The following is a 20149-nucleotide window of genomic DNA, read 5'->3' as shown; positions in this document are numbered from 1 at the left end:
CATCAATAAAATGCACCTGTGTTCTTCATCCATAACAGACGCCTGCCCATACCATAACCCCACCGCCACCATGGGTCACTTGATCCACAACATTGACATCAGAAAACCGCTCACCCACACGATGCCACACACACTGTCTGCCATCTGCCCTGGACAGTGTGAACCGGGATTCATCCGTGAAGAGAACACCTCTCCAACGTGCCAAACGCCAGCGAATGTGAGCATTTGCCCACTCAAGTCTGTTACGACGACGAACTGGAGTCAGGTCGAGACCCCGATGAGGACGACGAGCATGCAGATGAGCTTCCCTGAGACGGTTTCTGACAGTTTGTGCAGAAATTCTTTGGTTATGCAAACCGATTGTTTCAGCAGCTGTCCGAGTGGCTGGTCTCAGACGATCTTGGAGGTGAACATACTGGATGTGGAGGTCCTGGGCTGGTGTGGTTACACGTGGTCTGCGGTTATGAGGCTGGTTGGATGTACTGCCAAATTCTCTGAAACGCCTTTGGAGACGACTTATGGTAGAGAAATGAACATTCAATACACGAGCAACAGCTCTGGTTGACATTCCTGCTGTCAGCATGCCAACTGCACGCTCCCTCAAATCTTGCGACATCTGTGGCATTGTGCTGTGTGATAAAACTGCACCTTTCAGAGTGGCCTTTTATTGTGGGCAGTCTAAGGCACACCTGTGCACTAATCATGGTGTCTAATCAGCATCTTGATATGGCACACCTGTGAGGTGGGATGGATTATCTCAGCAAAGGAGAAGTGCTCACTATCACAGATTTAGACTGGTTTGTGAACAATATTTGAGGGAAATGGTGATATTGTGTATGTGGAAAAAGTTTTAGATCTTTGAGTTCATCTCATACAAAATGGGAGCAAAACCAAAAGTGTTGCGTTTATATTTTTGTTGAGTGTAAGTTGAGATACAGTTCACAGAAGACATTTTCCATTGATACCAATCAAAATTAGAAACAGTCCAGCAGGTCACAATATTCATCATGTCCATGAGTTAATATACTAAAACAAATACATCACAATTGTGATGTATTTGTTTTAGTATATTAAGATTTTGTTGTGATTTGGCACTTTATAAGCCAATTAAATTGAAACTGAACATTTTATTGAGTCTTAAAGTAAATAAATATGAAATTGGTCACTGGCTCCTTAAACTTTGGACATAATAAACTGGATATGGTGGATCCTTGATCTCTGGACACAAATAGAAATAAAATCTTTAGTTTTTGTCAAAAGCATTTCCTTTCAGACATTATCGGCATGAATGTCTTTCCATATATCTGAGCTGAGCTCTTACAGCTGCTGTGCTTCACTTCAGGATGTAATTTGTAAAGAAATACAGCACGTTTCATTTTGGGAGGAAAAAACATTTTAATCGATTGTAGTTTCTTGTCTGTATTACGTTTGTAAGAGGTGTTATTTTATTTAAAGCAGCAATTCGTTTTGAAGTTAGTCCGACCGGACTCTGTCTCAGCAGAGAGCTGTGCAGCCTTTGGAGCTGTGCCAACGGAATGGAGGACGATTCTCGTTTCTTGACTGCAACAAGACAAGAGTCCCAGTTAGTGATTTTAATCCACACAAAAGTGACTTGCGGTATTTTAATGGCTTTGAGAGGAGTTAAGAAGCGGACTTGTTGTTTCTGAAGAGCAGCAAATCAAAGAACCAACGAGCTAGTGGATCGAAGCATTGCTTCATTGGTTCACGGCTTCAAAGTGGAGTCGCGCTGCAGAAACGGTTGATTACAGAGCCGCTGCAGACCAAACCTGAATATCCGACTTTATTTGTACGTCCATATGACTCTGAAACTCGGAAAAATCCGTATAATTTACGGACTATAGGTTGATATGAAAACCACCGAAAAGCTGTGTTCACAGCGGGGACACGTTCAGCACTATTCGGGATTATTCAAGATTTTTTTTTACTGATGACGAACGATGCGGAAAAAATTTGACCGATGCAACTGCATCGGACCATTGGCACATTTTCCAGAATTTACACTTTTCTCTGTGCAGTCATCAAAATATGAACATATCTCACTCAGAAATGTTACTGTGACTTTGTCTCAGCTCAGTTCAACACACTCAAATCAAAATCAGAAACATACCCCCCCCCCCAGTGGGCCAAACATGTCAGAATAGTCTGATATTTACACACTTTACAGCACCACCACTGTCTCACCTTCACCCCAATGGACCAAACATACTGCATTTTATAGATATTACACACACACACACCTCATCCACCATTCACCACCCCATTGTATCCCCCCCCCACCCCACCCCCCCCCCACCACCACCACCACCACCACCCCAGTGGACCAAACATACTGTCATAGTACAATTCTAATGGGCCTTTCACACTGAAGGCTTTAACGCGACACTTTAACGCCCCCTAGCGCGTCAGGGGGCGTCTGACGTCACGACGCATCGCTTCGGAAGCGGCAAGGGGGCGGAGATTGCGGCTACGTCACACTCTGCCTGTTTCACACTCTGAAAAAAGTTCAGCGATTGCCATCTTGAATTTCCGTCGCCTGAACCACAAAAAAAGCTTTAAAAAACAGCAGTATAACGATTCTCCCATCACCCTGCTGGGAGCAGCTTTTTTTTCAGCTACTTTTTGGAGTGACGCCGATCGAGGGAGGACTGACGACTTGGTGGGTTATCGATCGAACCGCGACAGCGGGCCGACCCGCATGGAGAAGCCGGCCTTCAAATCAAATCAAATCAATTTTATTTATATAGCGCCAAATCACAACAAACAGTTGCCCCAAGGCGCTTTATATTGTAAGGCAAAGCCATACAATAATTACAGAAAAACCCCAACGGTCAAAACGACCCCCTGTGAGCAAGCACTTGGCGACAGTGGGAAGGAAAAACTCCCTTTTAACAGGAAGAAACCTCCAGCAGAACCAGGCTCAGGGAGGGGCAGTCTTCTGCTGGGACTGGTTGGGGCTGAGGGAGAGAACCAGGAAAAAGACATGCTGTGGAGGGGAGCAGAGATCAATCACTAATGATTAAATGCAGAGTGGTGCATACAGAGCAAAAAGAGAAAGAAACACTCAGTGCATCATGGGAACCCCCCAGCAGTCTACGTCTATAGCAGCATAACTTAGGGATGGTTCAGGGTCACCTGATCCATGGTGTCTGTCTCCCTGATCTGAATTGGGAGCTGGTTCCACAGGAGAGGAGCCTGAAAGCTGAAGGCTCTGCCTCCCATTCTACTCTTACAAACCCTAGGAACTACAAGTAAGCCTGCAGTCTGAGAGCGAAGCGCTCTATTGGGGTGATATGGTACTACGAGGTCCCTAAGATAAGATGGGACCTGATTATTCAAAACCTTATAAGTAAGAAGAAGAATTTTAAATTCTATTCTAGAATTAACAGGAAGCCAATGAAGAGAGGCCAATATGGGTGAGATATGCTCTCTCCTTCTAGTCCCCGTCAGCACTCTAGCTGCAGCATTTTGAATTAACTGAAGGCTTTTTAGGGAACTTTTAGGACAACCTGATAATAATGAATTACAATAGTCCAGCCTAGAGGAAATAAATGCATGAATTAGTTTTTCAGCATCACTCTGAGACAAGACCGTTCTGATTTTAGAGATATTGCGTAAATGCAAAAAAGCAGTCCTACATATTTGTTTAATATGCGCTTTGAATGACATATCCTGATCAAAAATGACTCCAAGATTTCTCACAGTATTACTAGAGGTCAGGGTAATGCCATCCAGAGTAAGGATCTGGTTAGACACCATGTTTCTAAGATTTGTGGGGCCAAGTACAATAACTTCAGTTTTATCTGAGTTTAAAAGCAGGAAATTAGAGGTCATCCATGTCTTTATGTCTGTAAGACAATCCTGCAGTTTAGCTAATTGGTGTGTGTCCTCTGGCTTCATGGATAGATAAAGCTGGGTATCATCTGCGTAACAATGAAAATTTAAGCAATACCGTCTAATAATACTGCCTAAGGGAAGCATATATAAAGTGAATAAAATTGGTCCTAGCACAGAACCTTGTGGAACTCCATAATTAACTTTAGTCTGTGAAGAAGATTCCCCATTTACATGAACAAATTGTAATCTATTAGACAAATATGATTCAAACCACCACAGCGCAGTGCCTTTAATACCTATGGCATGCTCTAATCTCTGTAATAAAATTTTATGGTCAACAGTATCAAAAGCAGCACTGAGGTCTAACAGAACAAGCACAGAGATGAGTCCACTGTCCGAGGCCATAAGAAGATCATTTGTAAACTTCACTAATGCTGTTTCTGTACTATGATGAATTCTAAAACCTGACTGAAACTCTTCAAATAGACCATTCCTCTGCAGATGATCAGTTAGCTGTTTTACAACTACCCTTTCAAGAATTTTTGAGAGAAAAGGAAGGTTGGAGATTGGCCTATAATTAGCTAAGATAGCTGGGTCAAGTGATGGCTTTTTAAGTAATGGTTTAATTACTGCCACCTTAAAAGCCTGTGGTACATAGCCAACTAACAAAGATAGATTGATCATATTTAAGATCGAAGCATTAAATAATGGTAGGGCTTCCTTGAGCAGCCTGGTAGGAATGGGGTCTAATAAACATGTTGATGGTTTGGATGAAGTAACTAATGAAAATAACTCAGACAGAACAATCGGAGAGAAAGAGTCTAACCAAATACCGGCATCACTGAAAGCAGCCAAAGATAACGATACGTCTTTGGGATGGTTATGAGTAATTTTTTCTCTAATAGTTAAAATTTTGTTAGCAAAGAAAGTCATGAAGTCATTACTAGTTAAAGTTAATGGAATACTCAGCTCAATAGAGCTCTGACTCTTTGTCAGCCTGGCTACAGTGCTGAAAAGAAACCTGGGGTTGTTCTTATTTTCTTCAATTAGTGATGAGTAGAAAGATGTCCTAGCTTTACGGAGGGCTTTTTTATAGAGCAACAGACTCTTTTTCCAGGCTAAGTGAAGATCTTCTAAATTAGTGAGACGCCATTTCCTCTCCAACTTACGGGTTATCTGCTTTAAGCTACGAGTTTGAGAGTTATACCATGGAGTCAGACACTTCTGATTTAAAGCTCTCTTTTTCAGAGGAGCTACAGCATTCAAAGTTGTCTTCAATGAGGATGTAAAACTATTGACGAGATACTCTATCTCCCTTACAGAGTTTAGGTAGCTACTCTGCACTGTGTTGTTATATGGCATTAGAGAACATAAAGAAGGAATCATATCCTTAAACCTAGTTACAGCGCTTTCTGAAAGACTTCTAGTGTAATGAAACTTATTCCCTACTGCTGGGTAGTCCATCAGAGTAAATGTAAATGTTATTAAAAAATGATCAGACAGAAGGGAGTTTTCAGGGAATACTGTTAAGTGTTCTATTTCCATACCATAAGTCAGAACAAGATCTAAGATATGATTAAAGTGGTGGGTGGACTCATTTACTTTTTGAGCAAAGCCGATAGAGTCTAATAATAGATTAAATGCAGTGTTGAGGCTGTCATTCTCAGCATCTGTGTGGATGTTAAAATCGCCCACTATAATTATCTTATCTGAGCTAAGCACTAAGTCAGACAAAAGGTCTGAAAATTCACAGAGAAACTCACAGTAATGACCAGGTGGACGATAGATAATAACAAATAAAACTGGTTTTTGGGACTTCCAATTTGGATGGACAAGACTAAGAGACAAGCTTTCAAATGAATTAAAGCTCTGTCTGGGTTTTTGATTAATTAATAAGCTGGAATGGAAGATTGCTGCTAATCCTCCTCCTCGGCCCGTGCTACGAGCATTCTGACAGTTAGTGTGACTCGGGGGTGTTGACTCATTTAAACTAACATATTCATCCTGCTGTAACCAGGTTTCTGTTAGGCAGAATAAATCAATATGTTGATCAATTATTATATCATTTACCAACAGGGACTTAGAAGAGAGAGACCTAATGTTTAATAGACCACATTTAACTGTTTTAGTCTGTGGTGCAGTTGAAGGTGCTATATTATTTTTTCTTTTTGAATTTTTATGCTTAAATAGATTTTTGCTGGTTATTGGTGGTTTGGGAGCAGGCACCGTCTCTGCGGGGATGGGGTAATGAGGGGATGGCAGGGGGAGAGAAGCTGCAGAGAGGTGTATAAGACTACAACTCTGCTTCCTGGTCCCAACCCTGGATAGTCACGGTTTGGAGGATTTAAGAAAATTAGCCAGATTTCTAGAAATGAGAGCTGCTCCATCCAAAGTGGGATGGATGCCGTCTCTCCTAACAAGACCAGGTTTTCCCCAGAAGCTTTGCCAATTATCTATGAAGCCCACCTCATTTTTTGGACACCACTCAGACAGCCAGCAATTCAAGGAGAACATGCGGCTAAACATGTCACTCCCGGTCTGATTGGGGAGGGGCCCAGAGAAAACTACAGAGTCCGACATTGTTTTTGCAAAGTTACACACCGATTTAATGTTAATTTTAGTGACCTCCGATTGGCGTAACCGGGTGTCATTACTGCCGACGTGAATTACAATCTTACCAAATTTACGCTTAGCCTTAACCAGCAGTTTCAAATTTCCTTCAATGTCGCCTGCTCTGGCCCCCGGAAGACAATTGACTATGGTTGCTGGTGTCGCTAACTTCACATTTCTCAAAACAGAGTCGCCAATAACCAGAGTTTGGTCCTCGGCGGGTGTGTCGTCGAGTGGGGAAAAACGGTTAGAAATGTGAACGGGTTGGCGGTGTACACGGGGCTTCTGTTTAGGGCTACGCTTCCTCCTCACAGTCACCCAGTCAGCCTGCTTTCCCGGCTGCTCGGGATCTGCCAGAGGGAAACTAACGGCGGCTAAGCTACCTTGGTCCGCACCGACTACAGGGGCCTGGCTAGCTGTAGAATTTTCCACGGTGCGGAGCCGAGTCTCCAATTCGCCCAGCCTGGCCTCCAAAGCTACGAATAAGCTACACTTATTACAAGTACCATTACTGCTAAAGGAGGCCGAGGAATAACTAAACATTTCACACCCAGAGCAGAAAAGTGCGGGAGAGACAGGAGAAGCCGCCATGCTAAATCGGCTAAGAGCTAGTAGCTACGCTAAGCTAGCGGATTCCTAAAAACACGCAAAGTGAATAATGTGTAAATAATTTAGAGGTGATTCAGCAGAATGAGTGCTTTAGTTAAGGCACGTAAAGATTACACTGGGAAACAAATCGTAATCTAGATAACTAGATCAATCTAACTGCGCAGATTAAACAGCTAACAGATACAGAAAAACACCGCTGTGCTCCGGAACAGGAAGTGATACAATACCGCAGTGAGAGCCAACCACCAAGATATCAAAGGAGTGTCTTCAGGACAACTCTGTGAATGTCCTTGAGTGGCCCAGCCAGAGCTCAGACCTGAATCTGACTGAAAATCTGAAAATGTCTGTGCACCGACGCTCCCCATCCAACCTGATGGAGCTTGAGAGGTGCTGCAAAGAGGAATGGACCAAACTGCTCAAAGATAGGTGCACCAAGCTTGTGGCATCATATTCAAGAAAAATTGAAGCTGGAATTGCTGCCAAAAGTGCATCAACAAAGTATTGAGCAAAGGCTGTGAATACTTATGTACATGTGATTTATTAGTTTTTATTATTATTATTATTATTATTTATTTTTCATTTTGAATAAATCTGCAACAATTAAAGCAAAAAACTTTTCATGTTGTCATTATGGGGTGTTGTGATTAGAATTTTGAGGGGAAAAATGAATTTGCTGCAAAGACGAATGGGCCAAACTGCCCAAAGATAGGTGCACCAAGCTTGTGGCATCATATTCAAGAAGACTTAATCCGGTGCTCTTGTTGAGCTTTCACCAGTGGATTGTTGCTATTTTAATTCTGCTCGAAATTCTGGGAGAGGTGGAGGCACAGTGGCCCTGTTTGTCACAGTCTTCCTTTTCCAGTTCTGAATGTACCTCATTCGAGATGGGTCGGACTAATCCTGTTGTCTGTGCTCTTGTTTATTGACCTCCCAAGTTTAATAAGAATTTTAATGATGACTTTTCATGTTAGACCATGCCTAATTACGATTGTGTTTTAATTATTGGAGATTTTAATATCCATGTATGTTGCCTCATGCGACAGACTGGCGTCCTGTCCTGACTGTACCCCGCCTTGCTCTCTATGACTGCTGGGATAGGCTCCAGCCCCCCAAGACCCTTAATTGGACTAAGTGGTTGAAGATGAGTGTGTGTGTGTGTGTGTTGCCTCAGTCTTGCTGATTCTTTTAATCTGGTTCAGTCTGTAATTGGTCCACACATGATTGAGGCCACAGGCTGGATCTGGTCTTTTCCTGCGGTCTGTCAGTAACTGATCTGGAAATTTGTGAGTTTGGATTCTCGGATCACTTTCCTGTGCTATTTTCTGTTGATTTGCTCCAGGCTGCACTCTTGTGCCCGTGCTCGGTGTTATCGGGTTATGAACTCCTCTGCTGCTGCTCAGTTTTCTGCTGCCTTCCAACAGCTATGCACTTATTTTGAAGCTTCTGTTTCAGATATAGAAGAGCTCGTTTCTTGGTTGTATTCATCATGTCAAACCATTCTGGATTCAGTGGCTCCATTCAAGACTCAGCGATCCGTGGCTAATTCTGAGACGTGGTTAAACGACAGAACTCGTGATCCCGGGAGGAAATGTCATGGAAAAAGGACAGATTTCAGGACATTTTTTTTAAATCTCGGAAAACTGTTGGCACTGTTATCAGATCACGGTTAAGGAGGCAGGAAGGGAATATTTTGCAAATATTATTTCCTCACATAGTCATAACCCACGTGTGTTGTTCAAGATCACTGCCTCTGTATTAGACATTGGACAGAACGTATGTTATTATGCCTGTTAATAATTTTGCCCGTTTTTTTTTTTTTAATGGAGAAAGTTGATAATATTAGGGCTTCTATTGGTTCTGACCCTTTGGCTATGGTTTCTTGTCCTGCCGTTTTTATTCACTTTGAATCATTTGTAAAGGATGTAGTAGGGCACATCAAATCTGGTTCTTTTATGATCCTGTCTCTCCTCTCTAAAGTAATTTTGTTGTGTATCGGGCAGCTGTGGTGCCTGTAATTATAAATCGTAGTTTGTCTTCTGGGGCGGTTCTGGAAAAATTTAACCATGCTGTGGTTCAGCCTTTGATTAAGAAACCCAGGCTCGATCATACAGTCTTTTATAATTGTAGGCCAATCTCTAAAACGCCTTTTTTGTCTGTGGTTTTAGAGAAAATTGTTTACTGCCAATTAAGCATTTTTGTTTTGTTTTTTTTAATGAAAATGGGATTCTGGAAGAGTTCCAGTCATGTTTTAAGACGTTTCATAGCGCAGAGTCTCCATTAGTGAAGGTCTTTAATGGCATTTTTCTTGCAAGTAATTTAAGGTAAATTTAATTAAAGGTCGTTAAGACTTAAAGGACTGTGGAGCGCAAATGTGCGCTGATTCAATACAATATTTTCATGACTCATGTCTTCATCTGAAAAGGACTTTAGAAGAAAAGTACTGAACATGTGTGTACGAAGGTGCAGCGCCGCAGGCGGAAGTGAAGCGTGTGTGATCTGAACAGCACCAGAGCTGCAAATATAACTGAAGATTAATGGTGTCATTTTGCATCATTTCATGGGTGTTACTGATGAAACTCGTTCTGGCCTGAGGGGCAGCCTGCAGGAGGAACCACTCAACAGGACTTACAGCGCCTGTAGATTTCCTCTTTGGGTCTGACCACTTTTAATGCCACACTTTTGATGCCTTTGGTCTTTGGCACCAGGGGCCAACTCTACTGTTGGCATTTTAAAAAACTGAAGCTGAGATGAGTGACGTCACGCCCCACACAGGTGTGCAGTGTCGTCACTGCAAATAAACAGCTTGTACATTTTCAAACCCTAATAACTGAAGACTCATTGTGTAATTACCACGAGGCTTCGTAGCCACTGTTTTATGGCGGTTTACAGCAATGTCTGATCTCACCCCCCCCCCCCCCCCCCCGCCCCCACCAACACAAACACAGATCTGTGGTGATCTCAAAAACTAGAGCTCCGCCAACACTCATTTCTAATTCCACATATTTTTATCCTAGAAAAAAAAATTCTAGTTCAAAGTCCTGTTAAAGTGTCTTTTTTTTGACTTTCGCAGCTTTTTCCGTTTCTGAATTCTTTTAAAGATAATTTTCACGAACACTGGTTATCCCTGCTCTGCATGATTTGTCGTTGCTTTTTGGCACTTGGTTTCTGACTCAGTGGCGGCTCTACACTGAGTTACTCTCCAGGCGACACCCCCCCCCCCCCTTAAAAAACAGACAAAATTTTGCACAAACAGCCATTTTTTATTTTTATATTATTGATATTTTTGAAGTACCCCTGAAATTCCAATCAAAAGCCTGCAGGCTACAATATCACTCCAAAACAAAACATCCATGAAAAACAAGTTTGAATAAACGCGCTGTTACATTAGACACTTTATTAATCTGACTTTCAGGAAGGAAAATGAGCACTTTTATTAAGGTGCATATATTTCTTTCAACATTTTGCTAAATATTTAGCTTGATGTTTGGACATATTAGACTAAATGTGTAAACAATTAACATTAACTAATCTGCTGAAGTTTTAGGTTTGAGAGGTTTTTAATTTGATCATGTGGTTAATTTGATTAATTTGATCATGTGGTGTTTTGCCTTTTTTCTGGTTCTGTGCTGCGTCCTGAGTGGACGGCGCCTGTCCACACTTTCCTGCCACACATGGAGAGAATTCGGCTGCGTCCAGCTCGGGATAAAACTGGATCCTCTCCGTGTGCAGTGGGACATGTGACACAATTCAGAAAAACGTGTAGGAATTATAAGTCTGTATTTATAATTTTGTGAATGAGATGTGTGTTATTTGGAAGAAAGTCAAGGTGGAACTGACTTTAGCCCACAAAGACCCCCCCCCCTCCCATTAGAGAAACCCAGAGGTGAACTGTCCTCCGCGCGCGGTGCGCCCCTCCTCTTTCTTTCACCATCTCCAGCAAGCAGGGGCGCCTGCAGCTACCTACAGGGGGTGCCAATTTGCCAATTCTACACACAGTGACAAGAAAACCATTTTGCGGTGGAGGTGATATTTTTTTTCAAGTGCTTGTCCCCACGGTGCTGCCCCCCCCCCCCCCCCCCCCATAAATGGCACCCAGGGCAACGGCCCGCATGGCCCGTATCAAAAACTGCCACTGTTCTGACTGATAACTGGAAGACAGACAGGCATAAAACTGGAACCTCCACCCAGTTTTAGTGGTGACAGTGAATCCAGAACAGAAAAGTGGGAGTGACTGAGGCACTTTTGATTGAGATATAATGCAAAATATACACCAAATGCACTTTTCAACATTAAATTCAAATTCCACAACTTTCCACAAATTCAAGCTTTGTCAAGTGATAGTCTTCTTCTTCTTCTTTGTCTTTCGGCTGTTCCCGTTAGGGGGCGCCACAGCAGATCAATCGTTTCCATCTCACCCTGTCCTCTGTATCTTCCTCTGTCTCACCAACCACCTGCATGTCGTCTCTCAGCACATCCATGAACCTCCTCTTTGGTCTCCCTCTTCTCCTCCTGCCTGGTGGCTCCATCCTCAGCATCCTTCTCCCTATATACCCTGGGTCCCTCCTCTGCACATGTCCAAACCATCTCAATCTCGCCTCTCTGACTTTGTCTCCAAACTGTCCCACCTGAGCTGTCCCTCTGATATGTTCGTTACTAATCTTGTCCATTCTTGTCACTCCCAAAGAGAATTTCAACATCTTCAGCTCTGCCACCTCCAGTTCTGCCTCCTGTCTTTTTGTTAGTGTCACTGTCTCTAAACCATACAACATAGCTGGTCTGACTACTGTTTTGTAAACTTTCCCCTTCACTCTTGCTGATATGTCAAGTGATAGTGAGTTTGATTAAGATGTCATGTAAAATATACATTAAATGGGGTTTTCAACCCTAAATTTAAATGGCCATAAAATGTGTAATCTGGATCAGATCTGGATCAAACTTTGTCAGTCAATGAAAGGTTTTATATTAATCTTTTGTTATGAAGTTTTGAAAATTTGTTCAATGTTAAAGGACAGAGATTTTTCCAATTTTTATCACCTCCATCCAAATTTGTTGGCAGAGGTAATTACGTTTTGGGAGGACAAAAGTTAGAATTTTGTCAAAGGTTGAAAATCTGTCATGCCTGAGGGGCTCCAAGTCAGCGTGTAGCACAGAACCGGCCTTCTTGAGTAGTTTGTTCTGGTTCTTGATGCTGCCGACCAAACAACCGGCTCCAAATAAAAATCACACCTGGAACAACAGCAGTGCACCACATGTTGCTGCACACATTAAAGAGCCGCAGAGCTCCGACCCGTCCTGCCTGCAGCCTGCCTGCTACACTTCCTGTGTCATCTCTGACAAAATCTCTGCCACTTTTGAGGTGCTGATGTTTTGTTGCTGACCAGGAGTGAATTAACTGGCCTGCTTGAAAGTCGTCAACAAAAGAAAAGAGCTGCTGTGACACGGCTCTCCCGCCTCACCTCAGATATGTTCATTTCCTCCATCTCAGCCAGAGTCGGGGCCTTGAGCAGGACACGGGGGCGGGATGGGGGGCGGGGCCCAGCCTCAGAGGTGGACAGGTCGATGCAGGAGGTGGATTTGACGCTACAGGAACACGAGTGAGCCAGACAGGGAAGAGAGCCGAACGCTGAGAGAGGAGACACACACACGCACGCACGCACGCACGCACACACACACACACATACACACACACACACACACACACACAGTGTTGCACATTTTTGCATGAGATAAATACCAAGTGGTATAAGCGAAGTGCACATCTCAGGCCGCGTGGTGCATTATGGGTAGGTTAAATTTTTTGACTACCAACCCACAAGCTATGGCGGCAGAAAGCAGCGAGGAGTGCTGTGATTTGGATCATTTCAACCGCTGGAAAGTTGACGATTTAAAACGTTTTTGTAAGCTCCGCGGATTGCCTGTTACAACTAGGACTACGTACAGCAGTGGACGGAAACAGAAAGAAGAGCTGGCTGCGCTTGCGTGTGCTGCATCATTACAGAAAATACCGTTAGTGCCAAAGAGAGCGCCGCTATCGAAAATGACCAGTACTTGTTGATAGCTGGAGACAAACAAATTTCTGACCCCTTGAAGGCAACTGACGGATGGTTAGACGAAGTCCAGAGTCTGAAACTGTGGATATTGCAGAATATTTGCTAAGCAGGGATGAGAAATCGCGACTCCGCCGGCTTCATAATGACGACAATGACGGTGAGTCTCACATATAACCTCTTTGGTGTCAGGTTTGTTTTGATAAGTTGACAGACATACAATGATATGTGCATGCATGCAGTTTGTTTATAGAACATGTCAATATTAAAATATTACGCACCACATCATTCATGGTGCGACATTACAGTCATAAGCCGATGCACAAAAACAGCAGCATGGTTTCAGGATATTGACAAAATAAATGTGGGCAAGAAAGTTACAATTTTAGTCCGTCTTTTACGTCCGTCTGGATCTTTCTTTTCTGTGGCAAAATTGTGTAGAATGAATAGAGGTTTATGACCACATTTCTTCTTCTTTGTCTTTGTGTGGACTCAGCGGAGCTTTGCAATTGTGTGTTTTCAGCCAACTTTCAAGCCTATAAATTCTGTTCAAGCATTTGAAAACAGCACAATACGCCCCTGTCATTACTGTATGTGTCGCTTAAGGCTTAAAGCCTTTGAAACAATCCCTGTAAAAGTCTTAACTTTTACAGTCCACTAATGCTACTGTATACGAAATTCAGTGGGAGCAGTGTGAGTGTGGTAGTTGGGATTTTTGCCCCCGTTTGACCCACACATGCGCAGATCCGTTGCGCATTTCGCTTATACAGGCAGCTTAAGACTAGGTTTTAAATTAATGTGGATGTTCCGGACAAAAGCGTCAAATTTTCCCCACATACTATCCGTTGGGTTTCCATTTTTGACAAGCACCTCTTCCTCTGAATATATTACACCTGTGTTCCACAGCACACAGTTATATTACAATCGCCCATGATCCAAAAAAAGTGCAACAACAGGATGAAAGAGCTTAATACTAACTGGCTTATAAAGTGCAGACCTGGCAACCCACCTGAAAACGAAAATAAGAAGCTGAGCCGTCCTCCAGAACCGTTCAAACTTTGACACTGATGGAACACCATCAAACAAGTGTCAAGCTGTCCTCACTAGGAATACACCATTTAAAGATGTCTCAACATGACTGAAGCTTACAAACAGGGATGTGGCCGATCTGATCCAATATCGGGATCGGGTTCCTATACCAACGTAATTCACGGATCAGAAATTCCTGATACAACATGCGGAAACGTTCGATCCATGAGCCACGTCTGTGTGTTCTGAAACGTCCCCATAAGTGCTGTGAGCTGCTCTGTTGGCTGATGGAGGGGGGATTCCTGCAGCCAGCAGAGCATCTCACAGCACTTGTGGGGACGTTTCAGAACACCGACTGGTTTGTAGATAAAACTTTTCCAACCAGGAAGCAAGACAGCAATGTGCAGTGTTGTAAACCTGTTCTACTGAGAGGAAGCTCTGTCTTGAGCGAGACAGAGAGAGACAACATGTTTCGCATGTCAATAAAGCTTCACTGAAAGTGAGTTGAGAAACAGAGAGAGACACATAAACCACCATAAACCCAAAACAGGAGATTAAACTGCTGTGTCACTTTATCTGTGTATAATGTAACACATTCTATATATTTTTACACAGAAAGCAAAATTGTTTACTCTTATTTCAATCCCACATCTCCTGTTTACACATTTATTTACTGTAGAATATTAACTATGTACATATTTGTAATTTTTATTTTTTGCTCTACGTAACAGTTTGACAATTAAACACATTTCCCATGTCAATATAAAGTCAACTTTTTTGCCTCCAAGACCTGCCATTTCTCATCAATCAAGATTTGATTAATTTATTTTGTTTTCATAGGGGCACCCCAAAAATTGAGTACAAGTACATGTACTGTTTTGAGGAAGAAGCGTTTTTCCAAAATTCCAAGAAACCCCTAAAAAATAAGTAAAAGTACTTCATTCATTCACCAAAACATCAAATCTAGGCTTGCATCTTAGATGTATCTTATTGTATCTAATTGTAGCTAAAACGTTCAGGTCTTCTTTTTAAAAAAAAAAACCCTCCTCTATACCGCTTCATCATGAAGCTGCATAACTGGGGATACAAAATATCCTCATATAAAATCAACAATAATGATAATAATAATAATAATAATAATAATAATAATAATACTTAACAGAACTCTGGTATCGGAATAGTATTGGTATCTGCAGATATCCAAATGTGGGTATCGGGATCAGATTGGAAGTGAAAAAATGTGTATTGGCGCACCCCTACTTACGAACACCAGGAAGTTACCACACACTCGTGACAATTTTGCAAATTGGGATGAAATTTTTGAACAGCTCGAAAATTTCACCCCAATTTCAAAACTTTTGCAGATGGATGGCCCTAACTACTATGTATACCAAGTTTGTTGAAGACTGACAATGATGGATCAAGAAGTTAGGATGATGGTACAAAACGTGCCCCAATTCGCTATTCAGGATGAAATGGGAAAGAACAGCATTTTGTGGAATCACCCCATTATGGCGGCCATCTTGGATCTTCATTTTCAAGGGAATACAACTATACATGTGTCGGGGGCGGGGTGCACACACCCTTTATGCTCATCTTACTTCTCAGTGATAACTACAGAACACTTCCATCAGACCTTTCTGCATGAGCACCTAGCACTATGCCCTTCTTGACTCTTGCAGCTATTTTGGACTAGTTCACTGCAGACTGTGGGGACCACGGTTATCATGATCCATGCAGGAACCCATGACTGCTGTCCTTATTGAGGGTTCAGCCTCAGCTTTCTGGACTGGCCGCGTGATGTTCACTCTGCTCACTGGTGGACCATATTCCACTTTGATATGCAACTCCATTCGAATGCTGTAAAAGTGCACCCTGGTTTGGGTGATGTGTCTCCATGGCTCTCCCCTTCTAGCAAAACATCTGCTTTCTGGCTTCATCCACATGTTCCAGGTCACTGGTTTTATCATACAGAGTAACAATGAATCACTCCAGCAGCTGGACATGTTGTGCATCAATCTCAACGTCTGTGTAAGGATGGAGCGCCATGTAAGGCACAAGCCACATCTTCATAACAAATCCATCCAAAGAATGCAGGCATTGTGTCACATCCTGTAAAACTGTGGAATAGAGGTTAAGGAAGGCAAGGCATTTGTCCCTACCCAAGTCTTCAAAGATACTACTGATGTGAAGATATGTAAAGTTCTTGCCTGCACCAGCTGCAACCCAAATGCTCACATCTGGGGCACAAGATGATCAGGTGATGGAACTTGCCAGTGAGGATCACCACTCCGTGTCCATGACACCAGTGTGCACCAGACACTTGTTACGGACATTCAGGAGGGCATCCTGTGTGTGGACCAGCAGCCTAATGTCTGCTTCCTCGTGATCACATGGTGACATGGGTCAATCGGTTCCTCAGAGAGGAGCCGTGGTACCAGATGTGATGATGATTTCCTTGTCTTTGGGACAATCCACACTGACATGCATCTTCCTGAGTGTTCCTGTTTGTTGTTCAAGTCATGCAAAATGTCGGCCCAGTTTCCTGGCAGTTTGTTCTTACCTGCGACCTTTCTCCGAACACCCTTTCCCCACTTTACTCTAGTGGATTCTTTGATGGTCCTTGGATGTACAGGTCCCATACTATATCAACGCTTTCTGGAGTTTTTTAGTTGTATGATTATGTGTGGAACAAAGAGCTGACCAGCATACTCATCAGATGTCACATCTCCTGCTGAATAATTATCGGAATGTCTTACACCGTAATTAATCTTTTTATTGTATTTTGTAAAAATAACCACCTGACTTTATCCTAAATAGTACAGGTGTGTTCCTTGATCCTGAAGATGTGCATTTAGACACCAAGACTGTCATCCTATGTGACCTAGAAACTAAGATATTAGTAGACAGAGGTTCTTAAATGGCGGAAATCTTGAAGATCCACGGTGGCCACCAGAATGCATCTGAAGGAAGTGGTGCCCATCAAAAATGGAAAGCTCAAGCAATGAGTATCAGCTGGGAAAAAAATGGCACTTTTACCCAGAATGTTCACATCAAGTTGCTAAGCTGCTTGACTATGGACTTTATCTGTCAGTGCATCTTATCGCCGCAAGGAAGATGTGGAAGACGCTGAAGAGGGAATGTTTATTGACCATACAGTGGAACACCGTGTGTCCCCAAGTCCAAGACAAAGATAAGGACAGGTAGTCCAATATATGAGTGGTGACTGAGAAGTTTTGAACCTGACCCAGAAAAAGGGGGGATGTGATTGTCCATCTTTTGCATTCTGAGAAACCAACATTTCAACCAGTGAGTCAAAACTTCACACATTCTTGAGAAACAGATACAGTGCATCCGGAAAGTATTCACAGCGCTCAACTTTTCCACATTTTGTTATCTGACAGTCTTATTCCAAAATGGAGTAAATTATTTTTTTTTTCCGCCAAAGTCCCACACACAACACCCCATAATGACAACATCACAAAAGTTTTTTTGAAATTTAAAATAAATAGCTAAAAAAAATATCACATATACATAAGTATTCACAGCCTTTGCTCATACTTTGCTGATGCACCTTTGGCAGCAATTCCAGCCTCAAGTCTTCTTGAATATGATGCCACAAGCTTGGTGCACCTATCTTTGGGTAGTTTGGTTCATTCCTCTTTGCAGCACCTCTCAAGCTCCATCAGGTTGGATGGGGAGTGTCAGTGCACAGACATTTTCAGATCTCTCCAGAGATGTTCAATTGGATTCAGGTCTGGGCTCAGGCTGGACCACTCAAGGAAATTCACAGAGTTGTCCTGAAGCCACTCCTTTGATATCTTGACAGTGTCATTGTCCTGCTGAAAGGTGAACCGTCGCCCCAGTCTGAGGTCAAGAGTGCTCTGGAGCAGGTTTTCATCCACAATGTCTCTGTACTTTGCTGCATTCATCTTTCCCTCAATCCTGACTAGTCTCCCAGTTCCTGCTGCTGAAAAACATCCCCACAGCATGATGCTGCCACCACTATGCTTCACTGTAGGGATGGTGCCTGTTTTCTTCCAAACATGACACCAAAGAGTCTAATCTTTGTCTGACCAGAGAATTTTGTTTATCATGGTTTGAGAGTCCTTCAGGTGCCTTTTGTCAAACTCCCAGACTGAGCTGCCATGTGCCTTTCACTAAGGAGTGGCTTCCATCTGGCCACTCTACCCTACAGGCCTGATTAGTGGGTTGCTGCAGAGATGGTTGTCCTTCTGGAAGGTTCTCCTCTCTCCACAGAGGAATGCTGGAGCTCTGAGAGTGACCACCGGGTTCTTGAACATGTCCCTGACTAAGGTTCTTCTTTCACGATCACTCAGTTTAGATGGGCAGCCAGCTCTAGGAAGAGTCCTGGTGGATCTGACCTTTGTCCATTTACGGATGATGGAGGCCACTGTGCTCACTGGGATCTTCAAAGCAGCAGAAATGTTTCTGTATCATTCCCCATATTTGTTCCTCTAGTCAATCCTGTCTCTGAGGTCTACAGACAATTCCTTTGACTTCATTCTTGATTTGTGCTGTGACTGTCAACTGTGGGACCTTATATGTAGACAGGTGTGTGTCTTTCCAAATCATGTCCAATCAACTGAATTTACCCCAGGTGGACTCCAATTAAACTGCAGAAACATCTCAGGGATGATCAGTGGAAACAGGAGGCACCTGAGCTCAATTATGAGCTTCATGGCAAAAGCTGTGAATACTTATGTACAAGTGACTTCTTTGGGTTTTTTAATACGTTTGCAAAAATAAAAAAAAATAAAAAACTTTTTTGCACTTTGTCATTATGGGGTGTTGTGTGTAGAATTTTGCGAGAAAATATGAATTTACTCCATTCTGGAATAAGGCTGTACCATGAAAATGTGGAAAAAGTGCAGTGCTGTGAATACTTTCTGGATGCACCATATGCTGTTCTTCTGAACAATGTCTGGAATGACCCATTTTACTCAGATTTTCAGAGAGAAATACATGACAACCAGCATGAACATTTGCTACCTTCGTTGTAAGTGGCGCTAAAATGAATTGTATATAGGTTACCATGCCAACAGGAAGTGTGAATATGCTCCGAAATTTCCTTTGTTCATTTCGGTTAATGACTGCACAACTGCTTAAAGCAATAAGATGTTTATTTTATTTGTGAAATTACTTGTGCTTAATTAAGAGAAAGTAAGACATAATCATACAACCCCAATTCCAATGAAGTTGGGACATCGTGTAAAATATAAATAAAAACTGAATACAATGATTTTCAAATCCTCTTCAACCTATATTCAACTGAATACACCACAAAGACAAGATATTTAATGTTCAACGGATAAAGTTTATTGTTTTTTTGTAAATATTTGCTCATTTTGAAATGGATGCCTGCAACATGTTTCAAAAAAGCTGGGACAGTGGTATGTTTCCCACTGTGTTACATCACCTTTCCTTCTAACGACCCGGAAGTAGTAACGGGAGAGAAAAGACGAAAGAAGTCAGAGAAATATGTAAAACTGCGATAAAGACACAAAATCTGCCTATGATATCATTCTGCTCCTGGTCAAACAAGTGCACACAGTAATAATTGTTTTGTAATGTTATTGCTGTTATTGTGATGTTACAACTGAAATGTGTGGTTTAGGTTTAATGTTGATATGAATATGAGTTTGAAATGTAGTATTTTGTCCTTTATTTTAGTTTTCATATTGTTCCAGGGCTGTTTGACGACCTGAATAAAAGAAGTAAATGTTTGTGGACATCAGTAGGGAACATGAAGTCCTTTTGAACAGACCATAGGAACATGAAGTCCTTTTGAACAGACCAGTGTTGTTACAATCATCCTTAAATAACTTCCACCTGTAAGGTTGGAATAAGGGTTACAGAAACAACAAAATACAGGCACTGATTTTTTCAACACCCCAATATTACTTTTTCTTCACTTTGTGGATGGGAATAAAAGCTATTACAAGGATTTTGAGCTCTACTCTCTTTTTAAACACTGC

General features: G+C 42.3%; 1 protein-coding gene across 1 annotated transcript in view; it reads right to left on the bottom strand.

Moving 5' to 3' along the window:
• The window catches only part of spire2 (spire-type actin nucleation factor 2), a 245752-nt gene that overhangs the window by 95915 nt on the left and 129688 nt on the right, over positions 1-20149 (bottom strand). The window contains exon 8 of the mRNA XM_034175653.1: positions 12531-12697. Within this exon, the coding sequence (XP_034031544.1) occupies positions 12531-12697 (167 nt within the window). The remainder of the gene's footprint in view (positions 1-12530; positions 12698-20149) is intronic.

This window comes from Thalassophryne amazonica, chromosome 8, assembly GCF_902500255.1.
Source record: "Thalassophryne amazonica chromosome 8, fThaAma1.1, whole genome shotgun sequence".
Taxonomy (NCBI): domain Eukaryota; kingdom Metazoa; phylum Chordata; class Actinopteri; order Batrachoidiformes; family Batrachoididae; genus Thalassophryne; species Thalassophryne amazonica.
The sequence above is the reverse complement of the archived record's forward strand: the minus strand, read 5'-3'. Positions and strand labels throughout refer to the sequence as shown.